At 39.1% G+C, this 16,325-nt stretch overlaps 1 protein-coding gene across 1 annotated transcript in view; it reads right to left on the bottom strand.

Moving 5' to 3' along the window:
• pcxb (pyruvate carboxylase b) overlaps positions 1 to 16,325 on the bottom strand; it is a 482,389-nt gene that overhangs the window by 109,599 nt on the left and 356,465 nt on the right. Inside the window, exons 12-15 of the mRNA XM_060924639.1 lie at positions 13,419 to 13,640; positions 4,897 to 5,053; positions 2,799 to 3,039; positions 830 to 1,079 (exon numbers count right to left, since the gene is read on the bottom strand). Of these exons, the coding sequence (XP_060780622.1) occupies positions 830 to 1,079; positions 2,799 to 3,039; positions 4,897 to 5,053; positions 13,419 to 13,640 (870 nt within the window). The remainder of the gene's footprint in view (positions 1 to 829; positions 1,080 to 2,798; positions 3,040 to 4,896; positions 5,054 to 13,418; positions 13,641 to 16,325) is intronic.

The following is a 16,325-nucleotide window of genomic DNA, read 5'->3' as shown; positions in this document are numbered from 1 at the left end:
TCATATATCAGTAATATCACTTGTAAAATATCTGCACACTCATACCGTCATTCTGTGCACACTGTATACTTTATATTTATTTATCTATTTCATACTTGATTTACCTGGATTAGTTTGCACTATGTGCCTATTGCACCTTTTTTTTTTTGGGGGGGGGGGGGGGGGGGGTTGTTTGTTTGTTTGTTTTTGTGTATACGCTTTTTATCTGTTTTTGTACTATGGGAGCTAAGTGAAACCGGAGTCAAATTCCTCGTGTGTGTCCACATACCTGGCAATAAAAGTGTTTTTGATCTCTGTGCTGCAATGCTTTTGGGAAACTCAGGCTAGTCCAGTTCACAGGACATTCTGCTGTCTGTTATATTCTTCTATTGTTTGCTTTAAAGCATCTGATGTCTATTTTACCTTGTTTTATTTTGATCAGATCTGATTTTTATTTTACTTTAGAGTTTAAAACTGCTGAAAATTCTGAAATTGATCTGACTCATGATGCTTCTTTTGGACTTTGTGTATATTCAGAGAACTGCACATCACTGCCATAGAGGCAGGTCAACATGGTTATTGCATTAAAAGTTACAGTAACACATGGCTAGTGTTCATAAATCTGCATGACTCCTGCCTAGGCTCTTCATAAGATAAACCTATCATATTCTTCAGCATTAGATGAATAATAAACTACACAAAGCCCATTAATTTAACAGAAAAAGAAATAATATTTTCAGCCATTTTTTTGATTGATTGTTCACCCTTTTACATGGGCCACACTCAAATTTTGACTTTTTTAATGAAATGATGCAAAATCTCTGATTTAATTCTCAAAAATGTCACTCACCAGTGTCATGTTTGGTGCCTTTGGTGCAGGCCACAATAGCGCCCATGCAAGGCTGAGATGTCATGCCAGCCATGGAATCCACCGCCACATCTACAATATCAGCACCCGCCTTAGCACATGCCAACATGGCCGCCACGCCGGCACCTGCCGTGTCATGAGTGTGTATGTGGATGGGAACTTCTGGGAATCTATCTCTCAGAGCTGAGATCAGCATATGACTCGCCTCAGGTTTTAACAAACCAGCCATGTCCTAGAGAGAGACTCTCAATATTACTACATTGCCTGTTTCATGTCATAGTGTCTACAGTGATGCTTGAAAATGTATGAACCATTTAGAATCTTCTATATTTCTGCATAAATATGACCTAAAACATCATCAGATTTTCACACAAGTCCTAAAAGTAGATAAAGAGAACCCAGTTAAACAAATAAGACAAAAATATTATACTTGGTAATTTATTTATTGAGGAAAATGATTCAATATTACATATCTGTGAGTGGTAAAAGTATGTGAACATTTGCTTTGCTATCTGGTGTGACCCCCTTGTGCAGCAATAACTGCAACTAAACATTTGCGGTAACTGTTGATCAGTCCTGCACACCAGCTTGGAGGAATTTTAGCCCATTCCGCTGTACAGAACAGCTTCAACTCTGGGATGTTGGTGGGTTTCCTCACATGAACTGCTTGCTTCAGGTCCTTCCACAACATTTTGATTGGATTAAGGTCAGGACTTTGACTTGGTCATTCCAAAACATTAGCTTTATTCTTCTTTAATCATTCTTTGGTAGAACGACTTGTGTGCTTAGGGTCGTTGTCTTGCTGCATGACCCACCTTCTCTTGAGATTCGGTTCATGGACAGATGTCCTGACATTTTCCTTTAGAATTCACTGGTATAATTCAGAATTCATTGTTCCATCAATGATGGCAAGCCATCCTGGTCTAGATGCAGCAAAACAGGCCCAAACCATGATACTACCACAACCATGTTTCACAGATGGGATAAGGTTCTTATGCTGGAATGTAGTGTTTTCCTTTCTCCAAACATAACACTTCTCATTTAAACTAAAAAACATTTTTCCAATAGCCTTCTGGTTTGTCTACATGATCTTTAGCAAACTGCAGATGAGCAGCAATGCTCTTTTTGGAGAGCAGTGGCTTTCCCCTTGCAACCCTGCCATGCACACCATTGTTGTTCAGTGTTCTCCTGATGGTGGACTCATGAACATTAACATTAGCCAATGTGAGAGAGGCCTTCAGTTGCTTAGAAGTTACCCTGGGGTCCTTTGTGACCTCGTCGTCTATTACACGCCTTGCTCTTGGAGTGATCTTTGTTGGTCGATCACTCCTGGGGAGGGTAACAATGGTCTTGAATTCCTCCATTCCTCCAAAATCTTCCTGACTGTGGATTGGTGGAGTCCAAACTCTTTAGAGATGGTTTTGTAACCTTTTCCAGCCTGATGAGCATCAACAATGCTTTTTCTGAGGTCCTCAGAAATCTCTTTTGTTTGTACCATGATACACTTCCACAAACACGTGTTGTGAAGATCAGACTTTGATAGATCCCTGTTCTTTAAATAAAACAGGGTGCCCACTCACACCTGATTGTCATCCCATTGATTGAGAACACCTGACTTTAATTTCACCTTCAAATTACCTGCTAATCCTAGAGGTTCACATACTTTTGCCACTCACAGATATGCAATATTGGATCATTTTCCTCAATAAATAAATGACCAAGTATAATATTTTTGTCTCATTTGTTTAACTGGGTTCTCTTTATCTACTTTTAGGACTTGTGTGAAAATCTGATGATGTTTTAGGTCATATTTATGCAGAAATATAGAAAATTCTAAAGGGTTCACAAACTTTCAAGCACCACTGTACATCTGTATGTTGCATCTGTTACATTTACACACACACACACACACACACACACACACACACACACACACACACACACACGCTACCTTTATAGCTAGTATATGGGTCCCCGCCTTGACAAGTTCCTCTGCTAGCTGCAGATAGTATTCCAGCGAGTATTTCTGTCTCATAGGATCAGAGACGTCTCCTGTGTAAGAGATGCCTGCTTCCACCACACCTCCAGCTGAGCCAGCAGCCTCCATCCCCATCAGCATATTAGGCAAGTAGTTTAGAGAGTCAAATACGCGAAAGATGTCCATACCATTCTCCTTTGCCACTTCACAAAACCTAAACATAGAGATTTGAGGAACAATGTGTCAAGGGATTCATGCTTAGAAGCTTGAAGTGAGTTCTTAGTTGTTGTATATAAATTAGTAAGTTAGTAGTTTGCTGAGGTAATCCGTGTACACTGAAGTTGGGTCGCATCAATAAAGGATATAAGGCGGTTAGGGCTGGAAAATATGTGCCTTGTGTATGTATATGCTAAAATGAATCCTAAATTCTGAGCCTTGTTACCTTGTTTTGGTCTGGCCTCTGTTTTGACATTTTACAGTAAATATCTTAATTATCCCTTTCTGGTTTTGTCCATTTTGGATGTTTAATAGTATAGCTCTTACACCCCTGTTGTGCCACTCACTAGTGTTGTAGTCAAGACCACCTAAACAGAGACCAAGTCATGACCAAGACCCAAGTGTATCAAGGCCAATACAAGACCAAGACTTTAAGGGGTTGAGACCAAATCAAGACCAAGACCAAAGCAGAGTGAGACTGAGTCAAGACCAGGACCAGACCAGTGGATATGAAGGGGGTGGGGGAGGGTTGACAGGCATTAACAGCAATGAACATTTCGAATTAGCAATGACTCACATTATTGGTTGCATTTGCATTATGAAGTTTTACATCCAATCAAAGTAATGATGTCAGCAAATAAATCAGACAATGCACGGGCAATTTAGTGAAATCTCCATAGTTATGGTTTGGGAAAAAAAATCCAGAGTCCTCTATGTCTGAAATTAAGACACGGCCAAGTAAAAATGCAGTTGATTCCGAGATGAGACAGAGACCTTCAAAAAGTGGTCTTAAGACCGGTCTCAGGTACTACAGCACTACCGCTCACACCCATCTTGGTGCAGTTATGTTCATTTCTGACTTTGAAAAAATTTAACTGATTACAAAAAAGGGGGGAAAAACCCAAACAAACAGAAAAGCTATGCTTGTCCTTGCAAAAAAACTAAAAAAAAAAAGGAGAAGAGGCCACATGGGAAAAGTCAGTGATGAAAAGACATTTCAGGACTATGTTTACAGCTAATCACTCTCTGGAAAATTTCATTCATACAGTCATAATATCCAAGTGTGTATGACAGTGGGAGAGAGAGTATGAATGGAGTAAGGATATTACATGACATAAGGATATTTATTAGATATGAACATGAGAGGAGTGTAATGTAATACTTAACAAACCTGATATCATATAGTGTATGAATTCATAAGAATCTGAATGAGCAAGAGCAATGTGACTGAAGTTTGTTCATTTTCACAGAAATTAATTCATAATAATGAACATGGCTTTTACCCTAACCACAACCCTTTTTATACAGAGGTGTGTGAGTTTTTACATTCCCTACACAGCAAATTCCTCAGTGTTGAATTAACACCCAGAGTGTTTATATTGGTCCAATTGGACCAATATAAACACTCTGGGTGTTAATTCAACACTGAGGAATTTGCTGTGTACTGTGACACTGTCTCATTGTTAAGTCTTGTCAACATTACAGCATGTGTGTTGCATCAATTATGAGCCTTTTTTAAAAAAGATATTTTTTGGGCTTTTTTCACCTTTATTGGATAGGACAGTGTAGAGACAGGAAATGAGCAGGAGAGGGAGAGATCGGGAAATGACCTCGGGTCAGAATCGAACCCGGGTCCCTGGATTTATGGTGTGGCGCCTTATCCACCTGAGCCACGACTCTCTCTTGCTCTGCTACCTGCGTATGATTTGACTTATGCTGTGGATCATTACTATGAGAATTGGATTTGCACTAAATTTATGCACTTGCATCCTGCCACTGCATTATACACACAAGCTATTTTTGTGTGTACTTTGAGTATGCAAAGTTGATTGCTTGCATGTGTGAATGCTTGTACTTGAACACAGCGTTGTCAGGGTAGTTGGTGTAACCCACTGCATTAGCTCCTCTCAGCAACATCTGGAAAGGCACATTGGGTATTAGTTTTCTCAGCTGCTGCAGCCTACGCCATGGACACTCTGACAGGAAACGCATAGCCACATCAAACGTAGCACCTATGAAGAAGCAGGGAGTGGCACAGAGACAGATGTTATGTTATAACACTTAAGTTAATTTCAAGAACATTCACATACAACAACTATTTTGCCCTTAAGTGCATGCAGTGGAAAAAATTAACACCATAACGAAATTAAAGTAGACAGGTTTTGTCAAAGTACAATTTATTTCCTGTCACAGCAAAATTTTTTCATGTTCATAATGTAAATGCAAAAATGATGTTGGTGTATGGATATGACAGAAATATGTTGAGTGTTTTCAAGACCATCAGCACCGAGCTGTCCTGTATTTATCCCAGGACTTGACTTCACACTAGATTCATACTGAACATCCTTTCAGTACACTCAGTATCACCCAGAATAGGATGGCTTATCTTTTCAATCTGGTTTCTTCCTCACATTATCTTTTTTTTTTTGCCAATGTCACCTCAGGTTTCTAAGTATAAATTTACTGAGAAAGGAATCTAAGGGATCCAAGTATAAATCTACATCCTTATTTCTGTAAAGCTGCTTTGTGGCAATGTCTATTGTTAAAAGTGATATCTAAATAAAGTTAAATTGAACTGAATTAATTGTATGAAGTAATGGAATTAATATATCATCAAAAGATGTGTTTAATCAAACAGCTATGAAATCCAGTTGAATCAGCTCTCATAATCCCTATTTTTTTTGTGCCGTTTAAGAAATAGTACAGGATTTTATGGCTGTTCTTCAAACCAGGAATATATAATTCTTGGTCTTGTGTTTGCCCTAAGAAGGAGTCCAAATAGTTCAGATAGTCATTAGGATTATCATATATTGGGGCAAAGATTACAGTGTGTTCATTTCCGACCATAAAAATAGCATTTAATTTGAGTTAATAACAAATGAAGAGCGTCTTTAGACTTCTGAGTGTAATATTAAATCACCAAACCTTTATAGTTCTTCAACAACGTTACACTTTGAAATTGGAATTAAACTAATAGGCATAAAATATCCATCCATCCATCACCGCTTATCCTGTACAGGGTCACAGGCAAGCTGGAGCCTATCCCAGCTGACTATGGGCGAGAGGCGGGGTACACCCTGGACAAGTCACCAGGTCATCACAGGGCTGACACATAGACACAGACAAACATTCACACTCACACCTACGGTCAATTTAGAGCCACCAATTAGTCTAACCTGCATGTCTTTGGACTGTGGGGGAAACCGGCGCACCCGGAGGAAACCCACGCGGACACGGGGAGAACATGCAAACTCCACACAGAAAGGCCCTCACTGGCCGCTGGGCTCAAACCCAGGACCTTCTTGCTGTAAGGCAACAGTGCTAACCACTACACCACTGTGCCACCTGGCATAAAATATTCATATAAAAATTAGCATGTAATAATGCTAAAACATCTTAACCATTTTGGCATAATTATTTCACTCATTTTAATGGATGGAACAAAACATTAAAGGCCCACAGATGTGTACAGAGCCACTGCGTTTGTCTTTGTAGAGAATAAAGGCTTCAGCTTCATTAAACACAGTGACTCAGACCGTACATCCATAACAACAAGAAACCGTCAGAAGAAAAAATGTGGAGGAGCAGGACAACCTAACAATCTGAAATTGATTTCAGAGGTAGTTGTCAATAAATCAAGCATGTAAAAGCACAATCAAAAGCTACTGGCAAAAGAAAAAAATTAAACAAGAGAAAAGACCTTGGATGACACATTCACTGCTCTGTGTCCTTATACAGCACAACCAGAAGTATTAAACATTACATTCCTGGCTGCTTGAGCTTATATAAAAGGAAGTTATAGACAATAAAAGTACTGTAATTCCCTTATAGTAAAACTATAAGTCCAAAAATACCTGAAAATGAAATATAACATTCTCTACATATGCCTCACATTCATCTTTTTTTCATTAATGCAGATTTCCTTGGTACACAACAATGATACTAGTAATGGACTGTGCTGTCAGAAGATGCTGGAAGGCACTGTATTTTAATTTTGATTTATCGTGCTGCTGTGAGATACAGCAGTTACGCCTTGTTAACTCTTTGCTTTGTTCTGTATCAGATGACAGACTGAGTCTTTTATACACTGATAACGCTGATATTCTGTTATCTTCACTCAGCTCCACTCATATCTGTACATGTCATACAAGAGTTGCATTCGCAGGCCATGATTAAATGACATCCTGTTATTTGATGTTGTTGTTAATAATTATGTTTTCATGCCGTGCTGAATATTATCATTTACAGCATGGCTGTAGTGGGATATTAAGTATATATGAGGAGTGTGGTGTGAACTTTACTTCTACAAATACAAATACATATTCTATAAATGTACTTAGCAGCTGGATGACAGAGAGAAACGACAAGCAGTTGGCCTGATGTTAAGTTTCACTGCATCATATTTGCTTAACATTTTGGAGTTAGCAGTGATGCTCTAAAGAGATTTCATCTTGTTCATATTGTATCTTAAATATACACGTTGTGGTTTACTCGAAGTATTTTGTTTCAGTTAAGCCCACAGCTTCCGAGTATACATGAATGAGTTTGCTTTAAGCAACTGACAAAACTATTAAATTTTATTTGATAAATCCATCCATCCATTATCTGTAACTGCTTATCCTGTGCAGGGTCACGGGCAAGCTGGAGCCTATCCCAGCTGACTATAGGTGAGAGGTGGGGTACACCCTGGACAAGTCTCCAGCTCATCGCAGGGCTGACACATAGAGACAAACAACCATTTACACTCTCAGTCAATTTAGAGCCACCAATTAGCCTAACCTGCATGTCTTTGGGGGAAACCAGAGTACCTGGAGGAAACCCATACAGAGAACACGGGGAGAACATGCAAACTCCACACAGAAAGGCCCCTGTCGGCCACTGGACTTGAACCCAGGACCTTCTTGCTGTGAGGCAACAGTGCTAACCACTACACCACTGTGCCGGCCTATTTGATAAGTCATGGAAAGAAAAAAAAAAAACCAGGTGCCTGTCATGCCGAACTAAATCTGTGCTTTGGGTGAACAAAACATGATGTGGCATGCTGTTATAGGAAAATAATCAACAACTGGGATGTGTGTTGTGTTTTGTTCTTCCCATACCACAGCTATTTGCCAACACTAACAATGTCTTATTTATGCAAGTGAGGCACACCATTGTATTTTTTAATCCATTTATAGTCATATAATGCTGTAGATCATCTGCAAAAAGTTGTCACTTTTCACTCTTACTCCTTGTCCAGCACTGTTGCCGGATCAGGGTCCATGTGGACCCTATTGATCCACATGTCATTAATTAGATCATAGTTTTACGCCAGATGCCTTTTCTGCCGCAACCCTCCCATTTCTGGGCTTGGGAAACAACCATTCACACACACATTCACACTTATGGACAATTTAAAGTAGCCAATTTAACCTCACTGCATGTCTTTGGACTGTGGGGGAAACCGGAGCACCCGGAGGAAACCCACGCAGACATGGGGAGAACATGCAAACTCCGCACAGAAAGGCCCTCGTTGGCCACTGGGCTCAAACCCAGAACCTTCTTGCTGTGAGGCAACAGCGCTAACCACTACACCACCCACTACTTTTTCACTCGCTGAAAGTTAATTTGCTAATAAGACAAAGAAACCCCACACAGCTCATGAAACCCTTCAATACTGAAGACTTTCTCAAGTCAGAAAAGTTACAGCTTTACCTCTAACTGTTACAACACGCTGACACTGGAGACTCCTTACATAAATGCAAAATATACACCTCATCACACAAAAATGTCACCATGTGAACAAGTACACCTTCTTTTTCATCCTTTTATGTGGCGTATCCATCATATGGTTATTACTATAGAAACTAGGGTTGGGCGGTATTACGGTAAGAAGGTATCCCGAGGTATCCAAAAGTACCAACGGTATCGGTCTCATTACCGTCATTTTAAAAAAATATATAATATCTAAATAAATATGGAGTACATGAGGTCATAATATAAAATAATAAATTGAAGATCATCCCGAATAACTGTGTGATCGTATTTTCACTAATTCTATCAATTTCCTAAAGAAGTTTTCATCGCGTGCAGGGTTGTTTATGTCGTTACCATGACAACCCTGCGTGACATTTTGGAGTCTGACAGAAAGCTTCGCAAGAGACTGAGACCGGGGGTGTCATGGCTCAGATGGCTAAGGCACCGTACCATAAATCCGGGGACCCGGGTTCGATTCCGACCCGAGGTTATTTCCCGATCCCGTCACTCTCTCCCCCGCTCATTTCCTGTCTCTCTATACTGTCCTATCTAAAAAAAAAAAAAAGAGACTGAGACCGCGGTTGAAAGATGGCAAGTCAAGATAACGAGTTAGTGGCAAAAAAAAAAAAAATACAACATCGGCAGTGTGGCAGTATTTTGGTTTCAAACCAAACGAAAAATCTAATATGTCCCCTAAGGCACACCATAGCCTGGGGTACTCCACTTCCACGAGATCTCTCCAATGAGTTGTGTTTTGAGCAGGTTACATGAGTAACAGCAAGGTAAAATAATATAACGTATGACATTTGGGATGTGGGTAATAAACGTTTGAAATGTCATCTACTGAAGAAACAGAAGAAAACATCGTAGCGTAAACTGTTAGGTTTCTGGTGGGAATTAGCAATGCGCTTGCTATCTTTGTTGGGTGTGTTAAACCGTATGGATTTAAGTGGAATAATTGTAAGGAGTTATGTGATCAAGACAACGTTTTAAGCAAGGTAAGGCCATTTGATTATTAATTTCCCCGCCATGGCATGACGTGGGCCCATATGATTTTGCCTTGTGCAGCTATCACGCATTTGAATTAGGTTCGCCTCATTTGCGCTGAAGAATATGGTTTATCGCGCAGTCTAAACGGACTTGGGTGTTGGTTGATTCTTTTTCTTTTTTTTATTTCCCATGCTTGAAAGGGTATGATCCTGCTCATCGTGTACTTTTTTTTGATGGAGCAGGTGAAATAGTGCTGCAAATGGCGTTTCAACGCAGACATGTGTAAACGACAGTTGAATGCTATTTTCAAGATGAAGGAAGAGTTGCGTGATGCTTTGAAATATCTCTTAATGCACAAAATTCGCTTTGCTGCTTAATCCATACCACAATGCACACAATTCGCTATGCTGCTTTTAAATAGTACATTTGAGGCATAGGCGCACGTTACACAGTAGGCCGAAACAAAATATTTTTTTCTCGGTAATACCGTATACCCCGGGAAAACACAGAGACAGTTTAAAGGTATCAAAATTTGGATACCACCCAACCCTAATAGAAACAATAGTTTATTAAAATGTGCTGTGTATTGAACAGATTAATACTGTATAAACCCTGCAGACAGAATATTCTCAGATTCGTACTGTTGCAGAAAATGAATCAATATCTTCTGATCATCGGGCACTCAACAGCACTGTAATATAAAATGTAGACTGTAGATAGATTAGACATACAACCTCAATCCCAAAAAAGTTAGGACACTGTGTAAAACATTAATGAAAACACAATATGAAGATTTTCAAATCATAAAAAATCCTATATTTAATTGAAAACGGTACAAAAACAACTTACCAATTGTTGAAACTGAGAAATTTTATTGTTTTTAAAAAAATACTCATTTTGAATTTAGTTCCAGCAACACATTTCAGAAAAGTTGGGACAGGGGCAACAAAAGATTGAAAAAGTTGTGTAATACTAAAAAAAACCTAATTTGTTTCATTGACAGCAGGTCAGTAAGATGATTGGGTATATAAAGAGCATCCCAGAGAGGCGGAGTCTCTCAGAAGTAAAGATGGGGAGGGGTTCACCACTCTGTGAAAGACTACATGGGCAAACAGTGCAACAATTTAAGAATAACATTCCTCAATGTAAAATCACAAAGAATTTGTGGATCACATCATCTGTGGTATATAATATCATTAAAAGATTCTGGAGAAATCTCTGTATGCAAGAGACAAGGCTGAAAACTGACATTGGATGCCTGTGATCTTCAGGCCCTCAGGTGACACTGCATTCAAAGTAGACACGTGTCTGTAGTGGAAATAACTGTATGGGCTCAGGAAACCATCGTCTGTGAAAACAGTTAATTACTGCATCCACAAATGCAAGTTAAAACCATATATAAACAATACCCAGAAACACCACCACCTTCTCTGGGCCTGAGCTCTTTTATGATGGACTGAGGCGAAGTGGAAAATTGTCCCGAGGTCTGACGAATCAAAAGTAGAAATTATTTTTAGAAATCATGGACACCACGTCCTCCAGGCTAAAGAGGAGAGGGACCATTCGGTTTATCATCAGTACACAGTTCAAAAGTCAGTATCTGTGATGGTGTGAGGGTGCATTAGCACACATGACACGGGTAGCTTGTACATCTGGGAAGGCATCATTAATGCTGAATGATATATACACGTTTCAGAGCAACATGCTGCCATCCAGACAGAATCTTTTTCAGGGAAGGCCTTCCTTCTTTCAGCAAGACAATGCCAAACCACTTTCTGCTCATATTAAAACTGCATTGCTCCGTAGTAAGAGAGTCCGGGTGCTAAACTGGCCTGCCTGCAGTCCAGACCTGTCTCCCATTTAAAGCATTTGGCGCATTATGGAGCACAAGCTATGATAAAGAAGACCTCGAACTGTTGAGCAACTGAAATTGTATCATGCAAGAATGAGACATTTCTCTTTCAAAACTACAGCAAATGGTCTCCTCAGTTCCCAAACGTTTACAGAGTGTTGTTAAAAGTAGAGGTGATGCAACAAAGTGGTAAACATGCCCCTGTCCCAACTTTTCTGAAACATGTTGCTGACATCAAATTCAAAATGAGCATATATTTTTCAAAAAAACAATAACATTTCTCAGTTTCAACATTTGATATATTATCTTTGTACTATTTTCAATGAAATATAGGGTTTCCATGATTTGCAAATTATTGCATTCTGTTTTTATTTACAGTTTACACAGCATCCCAACTTTTTTGGAATTGGGGTTGTACAATAGAAGTCAAAAGTTTGGACACACCTACTCATTCAGAGGTTTTTCTGTATTTTGACAATGTAGAACAATAGTGAATACATCATCTATCCATCCATTATCTATAGCCGCTTATCCTGTCCAGGGTCACGGGCAAGCTGGAGCCTATCCCAGCTGACTATGGGCGAGAGGTGGGGTACACCCTGTACAAGTCACCAGATCATCGCAGGGCTGACACACAGAGACACAAACAACCATTCACACTCACATGCACACCTACAGTCAATTTAGAGCCACCAATTAGCCTAACCTGCATGTCTTTGGACTGTGGGGGAAACCGGCGCACCCAGAGGAAGCCCACGCAGACACGGGGAGAACATGCAAACTCCACACAGAAAGGCCCTCGTCGGCCGCTGGGCTCGAACCCAGGACCTTCTTGCTGTGAAGTAACAGTGCTAACCAGTACACCACTGTGCCACCCGTGAAGACATCAAAACTATGAAATAACATATGATAGATATATGGAATTTAAAGGGCACTTGGTAGAGTGCAGACCTCTGCCAAGCCACATATCATCAACATCAAAAACAAATCACTTGATCCTTGGATAATACGAAAGCTGTACACCAAATTTCATCAAAATCTGTTCACTACTTTTTGAGTTATGTTGGGAACAGACAAAAACATCCTGGACCCACATACATATCCAGATTTGCATCAAAATCTAATCAATTGATCCACGGCCCACCTTTCTTTGAAATTTCATCAAAAATCAATTCACTACTTTTGGAGTTATATTGGGAACAGACAAACAAACAAACATAACCTCCTTCAACAAAGTTGGCAATTATGTAGTAAATCGAAAGTGTTCAAAAACAAAATGTGTCATATTTTAGATTCTTCAAAATAGCCATCGTTTACCTTGACGCTTTGCACACTATGGGCATTATCTTAACCAGCTTCATGAGGTAGTCAGCTGGAAAGCTTTTCAATTACCAGGGGTGCCTCGTCAAAAGTTAATTCGTGCAATTTCTTGCTTTCTTAATGCGTTTGAGATCAAACAGTAAATAATAATAAGATAGTAAATAGCCCTATTCCACAACTGTAGTAATCCATATTTTGTCCAGAACCGCTCAACTAAGTAAAGAGAAACGACATCCATCATTACTTCAAGACTTTAAGTGTCTTTTAATTAATAAAAATAAAGAAAATTATTGAATTAGAAGGGGTGTCCAAACTTTTGAGTGGTACTGTAATGAATGACTGAATTGATAGGATAATAAGTAAACAGATAGTTGCTCAGGAGCCTGAGTAATGAGAGACAGGAGTATATCAAGCTTGTACATGAACAGTTCAGAAGCTAATATATGTTAGATTCAGTGAATGAAAAGTTTCCTCCTCACCTCCCCAGTTCTCCACACTGAAGAGATTGCTGAAGTTGTGTGCGACGTACGGGGCGATCTTTTTCAGATCATGTGTTCGGACACGAGTGGCCAGCAGAGACTGATGAGCATCTCTGAAAGTGGTGTCCATCAGGAGCAAACCCTGATGCTGTCTCACTGCCCGGGCAAAACCCTCAGGACCTTCTTTCAACAGGACATCACGGAACCCTGAAGGAGGCTCTCCTACACACACACACACACACACACACACACACACACACACACACACATATTGCCAAATATACATTAAAGGAGAACTGAAGGCAATTTTTTTATTATCAAAATTCTATTTATCTCATTTTATAAAATATAGGAATGCATTTTTGATAGCTATTTTGTCACCGCTATAGCAAGTTATGAGTGTTTGAAATACGCTATGTAATATATCAGTCCATATGTCAAAGCAATGGCCATAAACGAGATTCGCTGAGACCTGTGTGAGACATCGTAGGACGGAAGTAAAACATACAGTGGAAATCAAAGTGACCAACATCTGCCGATGTTGTCAAAAAACGCGCGCACCCTCTTTGGAATGCTGATGTAATCAAGCCGGAAGTTTTGTTTGTTTTGATAGCAATCAGGTAAGTTTGAAAAAAGTAGGCAGTAATCGTCATTTAAACTAGTTTTTGTGCAATATTTCGTTTGGAAAACAGTTTTCGAAATGGCGGCACTGACACCTGGCTGACACTTCACATTTCGAAGTCTCGCACAAGTCTCGTGAAGATCACACAGATAAGTAACGCCTGCCGTGGACCAAACGAACTAAATTGAACACGGCTAAAAACCGAATAGGCCGATAAGTATAATATTTAATTGCAATTAGTTGCCAATACGAGTCACGATATACACTACCATTCAAAAGTTTGGGGTCACTTTGAAATGTCCTTATTTTTGAAAGAAATGCACTGTTCTTTTCAATGAAGATCACTTTAAACTAATCAGAAATACACTCCATACATTGCTAATGTGGTAAATGACTATTCTAGCTAAATTCTACTAAATGTCTGGTTTTTGGTGCAATATCTCCATAGGTGTATAGAGGCCCATTTCCAGCAACTCTCACTCCAGTGTTCTAATGGTACAATGTGTTTGCTCATTGCCTCAGAAGGCTAATGGATGATTAGAAAACCCTTGTACAATCATGTTAGCACAGCTGAAAACAGTTGAGCTCTTTAGAGAAGCTATAAAACTGACCTTCCTTTGAGCAGATTGAGTTTCTGGAGCATCACATTTGTGGGGTCGATTAAATGCTCAAAATGGCCAGAAAAATGTCTTGACTATATTTTCTATTCATTTTACAACTTATGGTGGGAAATAAAAGTGTGACTTTTCATGGAAAACACAAAATTGTCTGGGTGACCCCAAACTTTTGAACGGTAGTGTAAGGTTACTAAAACTGAAAACGTAATTGAATAACACGTTAATTAAGAAATAAAGCAAGTTTAAAAATGACTTCAGTTGTCCTTTAAAATGTATTTTAAAATAAAATAATTAATACCCTAAATGCAAGTGTATCAAAATAAACTCTGAAATAGAGCAACCATGCCACACATCAACATAAACTACTGTATTTTTATATTTTAAAAATGCTAAAAAATACCTTTCCAAGGGAGCATGAAATCACTTCACAAACCTTCTATCTATTGGCCAATTTGATCTCTCCCTTCACCAGTACACTGACTCAGTTGATTAATTGGACAGTGTTTGAGAGCCACAGCTTTTCTCTGCATAACGAGCCATGCCATAAATCTAATGTTCAACCAGTCAACAGATCAAATATTCTGACCGGCCTGTTACATCCCAGATCCCCACACGTCCCTGTAATCACCCAGATGAAGTTTAGTTTTAAACAACCAACAGTTAAATGTTTAGCTAACAGTTTGTTAATGACTCATAATTATATCATTATTTAGTTATGTGGTGTTTGGTAATGAAGGGTTTACTTTGCATCAGAAACACTGACTCAGTGACAAACATGTTATTCAGAAACGTTGAACTGATAGCACCTTTATCCATCGCAAGTAGTAAAGTGATGAATTAATCATTCAATTTTTAATCAAAATATAATAATAATGTGTCAGGCCAATATTCATACAATAGTATGCAAATGCATCATCCTACTAAACAGCGGCTTCAATTAGGGTGCAATCATATACTAATCAATTATTTAGTTAGTAACCACTGGACACCTATTTGGAAGTTGAAAACAAACATTTTAACACTTAGTCAACAATCATGAAATGATTAATGTGCTTTCATTTTAAATGTAACCAGAAACAAATCAGAATGATGTTGCAGCACAAAACATGTATGTGTGTTTAATAGGTTATGTTGTACAGTAATACTGTATATGTAATGGCCAAAGGGTTAGAGAAACAGCTTTGGGAGCAAAAGGTTGCTGGTTTGATTCCCTGAACCAGCAAGACTGACTCAAGTGCCCTTGAGCAAGGCACCTTACCCCCAACTGTTCTGGCAAGAGTGGTAGCATACCTTGTATCTGATTAGCCAAAGAAAAACTGATGTGATTATCAGTTCGGACAAGAACCTAGCCATAACAATGTTGTACAACAACCCTAAAATGCTTTATTGTTTAATTTGTTTCATGCCCAACCAATGAAAACTTGACACAGGCTAAAAGTAACAAGCTAGCATTAACTGTGAGGGCCACTATTCAGGTCAAGTAGTTAGCATGAACATTCTGTAAATTGGTAAAAGTTTTAGTCTCGGCTACTAAAATCGATGCTGAGAATCAATGGAAAGCTGGCAAATTACATGTCTCCCATCTTGTGCTGGATCAATTTTCATGCTGATCTCAACAAGCCTGGCCAAATTACTGAGTTCACAACATTCAGAGGCTGTGAAGTGGTA

This window comes from Neoarius graeffei, chromosome 1 (genome assembly GCF_027579695.1).
Source record: "Neoarius graeffei isolate fNeoGra1 chromosome 1, fNeoGra1.pri, whole genome shotgun sequence".
NCBI lineage: Eukaryota > Metazoa > Chordata > Actinopteri > Siluriformes > Ariidae > Neoarius > Neoarius graeffei.
This window is presented reverse-complemented; position numbering and strand designations above follow the sequence as displayed.